General features: G+C 57.4%; 2 protein-coding genes across 3 annotated transcripts; one reads left to right on the forward strand and one right to left on the reverse strand.

Moving 5' to 3' along the window:
• Positions 1 to 1,844: 1,844 nt before the first annotated feature.
• H310_09819 (hypothetical protein) lies at positions 1,845 to 2,870 on the reverse strand. Its single transcript, XM_008875991.1, has one exon. It carries the CDS (start codon positions 2,625 to 2,627, stop codon positions 1,887 to 1,889), a length of 741 nt encoding a protein of 246 aa, XP_008874213.1. The 5' UTR covers positions 2,628 to 2,870; the 3' UTR covers positions 1,845 to 1,886.
• Positions 2,871 to 3,910: 1,040 nt separating this feature from the next.
• Positions 3,911 to 5,676, forward strand: H310_09820. Of its 2 annotated transcripts, XM_008875993.1 has the most exons (5): positions 3,911 to 4,247; positions 4,302 to 4,765; positions 4,841 to 5,055; positions 5,189 to 5,358; positions 5,422 to 5,676. In XM_008875993.1, exons 1-5 carry the CDS (start codon positions 3,987 to 3,989, stop codon positions 5,623 to 5,625), a joined length of 1,314 nt encoding a protein of 437 aa, XP_008874215.1. In that variant the 5' UTR covers positions 3,911 to 3,986; the 3' UTR covers positions 5,626 to 5,676. The 2 variants fall into 2 exon arrangements, with proteins under 2 accessions (XP_008874215.1, XP_008874214.1); XM_008875992.1 differs by having other exon boundaries at positions 3,911 to 4,765.
• Positions 5,677 to 6,000: the final 324 nt, after the last annotated feature.

Here is a 6,000-nt window from a genome sequence, read left to right on the forward strand (position 1 = left end):
AGCGCCGGCATATCCTCTGACCATTCCATTGCTGAGACAAAAGGATTTTTCGGTGGGAGCGGTGCAAACTTGGGTCGACACCACTTGGAATGGCCTGTAGGCAGCCATGCACAACATTCGGGGTGAACATTGTCTCCATGCTCCGTCGACAGTCCAAGTCGTTCGGGGCTTGTCGTTTTCTGAGGCGAACGCATGATGGATGGCCTTCCCGGTCGTACGCGTGCACACAAATGTACACGCGACCGCCGCATGTGCGCAAATGGTGCCCTCGCTCGCTCCACGCGAGGCGAGAACGAGTCGTTTGTTTCGGGGTTTGGGTGCCTCTAGAACGTCCTTGTCTACGTCGGGCCATTTTGAGTCCCGCCACCAAAACCCATCCGAGGCGATTCCAATTCGCGGTGACCAGAACTGCACGTCGGTGGAACCCTTCCTCGAGAGCATGGCCTGCAGGATATGAAGCGGACGCATCTACTACGTACGCCTACGGCGCGCGTTGTGTAGAGGAAGCATCCACCAGGAATGGTTTCATTGCGTCCAAGTTGCCGATGTGGGCAACCAAAGATGGACCATACCTTCGCTCCACGTTGGACCGCCCCCCGACGGCGCTGAGGACCCAGCAGCCTTTGTTGAAATCGTGTGGTACTCGGCGCTTCACAACATGGCATGCTGGACCAAAGCACAAACAACAGTCCAAGAAAGAGATTTTACACATGGAAGACCTGGATGCTTCGCCGAATGTCCGCGCATTTCATGACGTCAGTGCACCACAAGCACACGGCATTCTGGGGACGTTCGACACACACGAAATACGCTCGCCAGATACACAGCTGCCGTTTGGTCGGGAGCTCCATCGTGCACTTGTGAACGAGGGTCCTCGCCGGGACGTCCCCCCTGTCCGAGTCGCGTCATTCTTGTTCCTTGCGTCCTTAGCCATTTCTACGACATCCAACGACGTGGACGGCAGTGGCCATGTGTGCACAAGGTCGTATGCCAGAACTGTCGTCGGAGAGTCGACAGTCGCGGAGGGCTCGACGATCGCGCGCCGCGTCAAGAACGCCGCCGAGCAGTGAAAGTCGTGTTTGCCTGTGAGGGAAGCGTCCAAGGCGACGATAAGTACAACGGGACGGTTGGCAGGTACGTGGCTATGCGAGCATGCCATCATGAGTGGGGTGTGCGGAGTAGTCTTTGTATTCGACCAGCGTCGGTCGCATCGTGGGTATTACATCCTCGAGGGTCTGAAGCAGCAGCGTCGGAATGCCGTTCGTGCAGCCGTCCACATTGTCTGCGCTGCCGCAACCGGCCTGTGTGCGACGCCATCATTGTCCTCTGCTTTCCAAATTGTTGGTGCTCGATATCCCGTCGACACGCTCTCGTTCCAACTGTCTACCGTCCACACACACGTCGTCTTGCTCGACGGGCACTAGGGGTTTGCCCTCCATCGCACGAGGAACGACGACTGCTCCATTTTCGGCGGAGAGTGCCGGAGGAATAGCATGACACACTACGAGTCGTCGGCGTTCAAATCGATCATGCTTGCAGCATCTGCGTGTGGCAGCACGCCGTGCTGCCGTCTACCTGCCCCATTTTCCGAGGCATCGATAAAAAATCTCAAGTAAAACCTCGCCGACGCATCACCTGCAGGAAAACATTCCCACGCGCGACCGACGTATCGCTGCCGTGAGTGCATTCGTGGTCCGATGCTCGAGCACGGCATCGAGAAATACCACAACCCCCCGCTCCATCCGATGCAGACAAGCGGCTACAACATTCCACCCACTCGGCAAACGAGTATTCGAGTGCTGCTCCCATTTCTCGCCGTCTCGACTGTCCAAGACCCACACAAGTAGCATCATCGAACGATATCTTGGTTACGTGGTGGCGTCGGCTCAACGTACAATGGCGGGCATCGGCACGAGCTCGTCGAACGCGACGTCGTCAAACTCCCAACGAAAGTCATCCGCCCACGCCTGCGTCGCCGCCGCGCTGCATGGATTGGTGTGGTCTAGCAGTGGCAGTGCCATCCATTCTTCGTTGGCTTCGTCGGACAAGCCAAAGAGATTGTACACACAGCTCCATTGGAGCAAGCACGTTCCCGACACACTGTTTGGGCTGAATGGAGGCAGCATCCCGCCGTCGGTCGGCGGCGCGGCAGTGTTTGGCACGGCGGGTTTCCGTGCGACGGCGCCGTGTTGCGTCGCATGCTGGCGCACGTAGCTTGCATCGGAGGATGCTGCTCCTCCATGTCGACAGCAGCGTCCGCCGACTCGAGCATGGGTGTCGCATCCATCGACATTGCACTTTCGTCCGCCGCCATGGCGCACGCATTTTTGCCGGGCATGCGCAACTTTGGTGCAGTGCGGCTCGTTGCACCGTTTCTTGGGGCTCACAGCGCCGTGGCGAGAGCAATAGTTGCCGATGCGGACGTTTCCAAGGCACCCGTGTGCTTGGCATTGTCGCTTTCCACCATGTCGGACGCACAGGCGGCGAGCGTAGACTTGGTTGTGGCAATCGGGCGCGCGACACTTGCCTCGGTTCTTGTGGAATTCGCATTTCCCGGAAGCGTCGTCCACCACGGGGTGCCGGCAGTCGTTGAAAAAGCAAGCGGCGGGCACACCACGGAACGCCATCCGTTGTTCGCCGGGCAAAATCGTAAAATGCACAGGCCGTCGTGGATTCGTGTGCGTGGGGCCGGAAAAGTCATCGACGAAGGTGATGTGCCCGGCATGCGCTGCTGCGACAGCCTCGCCGCGCACGACAACAGGCGGCCATATGGACGCCTCCAAGTAAACGCAAACGCGGATGCTTTCAGGACCGCGACCGCCCGCCACGAAGTCAGCTAGCACGGCTTGCCGTACCTATCGGGGGGGGTGCATGACCCTTTGCTGTGGACGGGCGAGCTTGCGCCAAAACGGCGCTGGCGGCTGCAAAGGCCAGGAACAGCCCACGTTCCGAGAACGCAGTGGTCAGCGCTGTCGCGCTTCCGCCTCTGGCGACAAGCAGGCACGCGGCTTCCGTTCCCATCACGAAATTCGTATCTTCTTGCGTCGTGGTCATGACATGTACGTGGTGCGCCAGCGAGGCCGAGTACGGCGAGAGACCTTGCCTCTTGTCCCGCGAATCTCTGCAAGGCTAGCACGTCCCCAAATCCTACACCTTCGACTTGCCGCCGACACGCCGTCGAAGCTCGTCAAGTTGGAACGAGTTTTACTCGTGCGTCAAATGAAATTTAACCAAGTGGTCGAAATAGTATTATCGAAATCTGTGGAGGATTATTTGAACGAGGATTTCTTGAGTTTTGTATATTCTCCGTACAATTTTTCCAACGGATCGGGACATCTTGGACATGAAGAAAAACGCAGTCGACAGTGTATCCCGTGGGTTGAACGAAAAAGTCGCGTACGTTTAACAATAAAACGTCGACACGTCGCAGTCACACGATTGTGTGTACAAGTACATCAGGCGACTTTGTAGCCTCGGCTTTGGGCAACAGTTGGCATCTGGATGGCCCAACAACGCGCGATGCGACGTGCAGTGGTATAGCAACCCTCCTCCGCCATCGCGCTGGAAGGCTCAACCTTGTCCATGTACTGTGGCACGCCCGACACTACTTTGGCTACGCAATGGCCTCACACAGCTTCGGCTCCACAATGGCAACGTCTCAAACCTCTGCAGCTCGATTCCGGGGAATGAACAACGACCGACTTTTGTGAGAGCACACCAGATGCCGCGGGTCCATCGGCCGACGCCTAGAGCTGGCGGGGAGCTGAGCGGGGGTACATAGCCTGCACCGCCACACTGAGTTGTATAGGGAACGGTATCCGGATACCTCTCTTCGGCAACTGACTAGACTTGGCATTTGTATGTCATGTGATAGGCAGTGCATCCAGTCCACCAATCAAAACGCTGAATCTTGTAGATTATCCGGAATTTTGCACAATTTTCTACCAGCCTGCGACGTGCTGACCAACGCGCAGCGCAACTCTGGCATGGCCCACCCTCCGACGCCGCCGTCGAAGGCCATCGGTGGCAGCAGAGATGGCGCGCTTGGATCGACCAACTCTGGCAGTTTGTCGACGTCAGATCCGGAGGTGTTGCATGGGGACGACGTGTCACCCTTGGAAGTATACAACTTCGACGTCACCAAGTACAAGGATGGATCGTTCAAGCTCGTGACGGCTGTGGACCCGCTCGTGTATCTGAGCGGGCGCTTTCTTCGACACGACGAGCACGCAGCTCGCAAGACAAAGGTGAACTCGGTGCAGTTTGACTGGCCTCACTGCGGTTTCTCCATTCGTGTCAAGCACACACGAAGCGTGGGCATTCGGCTGAAGGGCGAAGGCAACTACTTCAACGTGTTTGTCGACGGCGTATTCAAATGCATCTTGCGCGCGTCGTTGAAAGCGAGTTGCTGCGACGTCGCCACGTTCGGCGACGACGCGTTCGACTCGGACGACGAGCACACGGTGACCGTGAGCAAGCGCACCGAGCCCCAGATGCGCGGCGCCGTCTCTACGTTCAAGGTGTGCACGTTCTACGGGTTCGTTGTCGAGAAGGCGGCGGTCGTGCTGCCGTTTGATCCGGGGTTTCGTCATCGCATCGAGTTTATCGGGGACTCGGACACGTGTGGCTTTGGCAACGAGGGAGTCACGTCGTCGTCGAAGGGCATCTTTGGAATGAAAGGGCGCATGGAGAACGTGTACAACGGATACGCGTGCATCACGGCGCGGATGTTTCATGCAGAATCGCACATCTTGGCCTGGAGCGGGTACGTAGGTGGTGGCTCCAACAGCCCATTGCGTCGCATGCGATGAAGAGCTGATGGTTGTGGTGGCGCTTGTAGCAAGGGCGTCAAAAGCAATCTGGGTGACTGGGGGCCAAACATGAGCTCGATGTGGAAGAAGACAATTGCGTCCCGAGAGTTTGCATGGGACCTCGACTCCTGGCAGCCTCATGCGGTCGTGATTAACTTGGGCACGCAGGATCTGTTCCCGCCGGCGTCATCGGAGGCCGAGATCGTCGAAGCGTACACGGCGCTGCTCGAAGACGTCCGTCATCGTAAGTGCTTTCATTCTGCATCAGTGGTGAAGGAAGGATGCTTCGCTCGGTGTTCTTCGTTCGTGTGGCTGTGGGCGACTGGGATGACTCGATGAATGAATCGATGGCTCAAATCAGTGTCTGTTGTTGCTAGATCGACCGGAAGCGCACATTTTCTGCGTTGTGTGCGACGAGAACTGCATGAGCGGCGAAGACGACGACGTGAACCGGAGCCGCATCTCGCTGCAGCTGCAGGAGATTACCAAAGTCGCCATGTCGCGCGTAAAAAAGATGGATCTCCGCATGCATTATGCATTCATCAAGGTGGGTGGTGGTGGCTCCAGCGCTGTCTCCATGCCGCCGTCCCCAACGTCATTTGTGTGGTAGATTCCTGGCGGCCTTGCGCCATCGGACTTTGCCAACATGAAGCACTACGCCGTGAGCGGCCACGTCAAGTTTGCACAAGCATTGGCAAAAGAGATTGCGTTTCGCACCGAGTGGGACGTCACGGACGACCCCGTCACGATTCCATATCCCCAACCCAAGCATCAAATTCTCGTCCCATCCGACAAACAGTGCTCAATATCGTAATTAACTTGCCTTCATCAGGTATTTCTTTACCCGATGCTGTCTTGACCAGCATCGCCCCATGCCGCCGCAACGATCGAGGCGCAAAGTGTTTCTGGCCCCGCATAATCGTTTCGACGGCCATGACACACTTCGCACGGACAGGGAGGTCGGAAATGGACGGCAGCGGCTGTCTGGGAATCGAGCGAGCTTTGTGCCGTTGCTCCATGCAACGGCCCCCCCATGAAAAGAATGCTCGTGTGCCCGGGGCAACTACGCTTTCCATGTGTGCCAGTGACAAAACACTATCACGGATACAATGCTGTCCTCAGCTCTTGTCAAGTTTGTGAGGTGGGGCTGCCGATGAATGGGATGGCGAGTGCCGAAGGAGCGATTGAG

The sequence above is a fragment of the Aphanomyces invadans genome, assembly GCF_000520115.1.
Source record: "Aphanomyces invadans strain NJM9701 unplaced genomic scaffold supercont1.23, whole genome shotgun sequence".
Lineage (NCBI taxonomy): Eukaryota > Oomycota > Saprolegniomycetes > Saprolegniales > Verrucalvaceae > Aphanomyces > Aphanomyces invadans.

Coding starts and splice junctions, on each gene's coding strand:
- H310_09819 (XM_008875991.1), bottom strand. CDS start 2,627: ATGGCGTTCCGTGGTGTGCCCGCCGCTTGCTTTTTCAACGACTGCCGG.
- H310_09820 (XM_008875992.1), top strand. CDS start 3,987: ATGGCCCACCCTCCGACGCCGCCGTCGAAGGCCATCGGTGGCAGCAGA. Junction 4,766..4,840: donor CACATCTTGGCCTGGAGCGG/GTACGTAGGTGG, acceptor TGGCGCTTGTAG/CAAGGGCGTCAAAAGCAATC. Junction 5,359..5,421: donor TGCATTATGCATTCATCAAG/GTGGGTGGTGGT, acceptor TTTGTGTGGTAG/ATTCCTGGCGGCCTTGCGCC.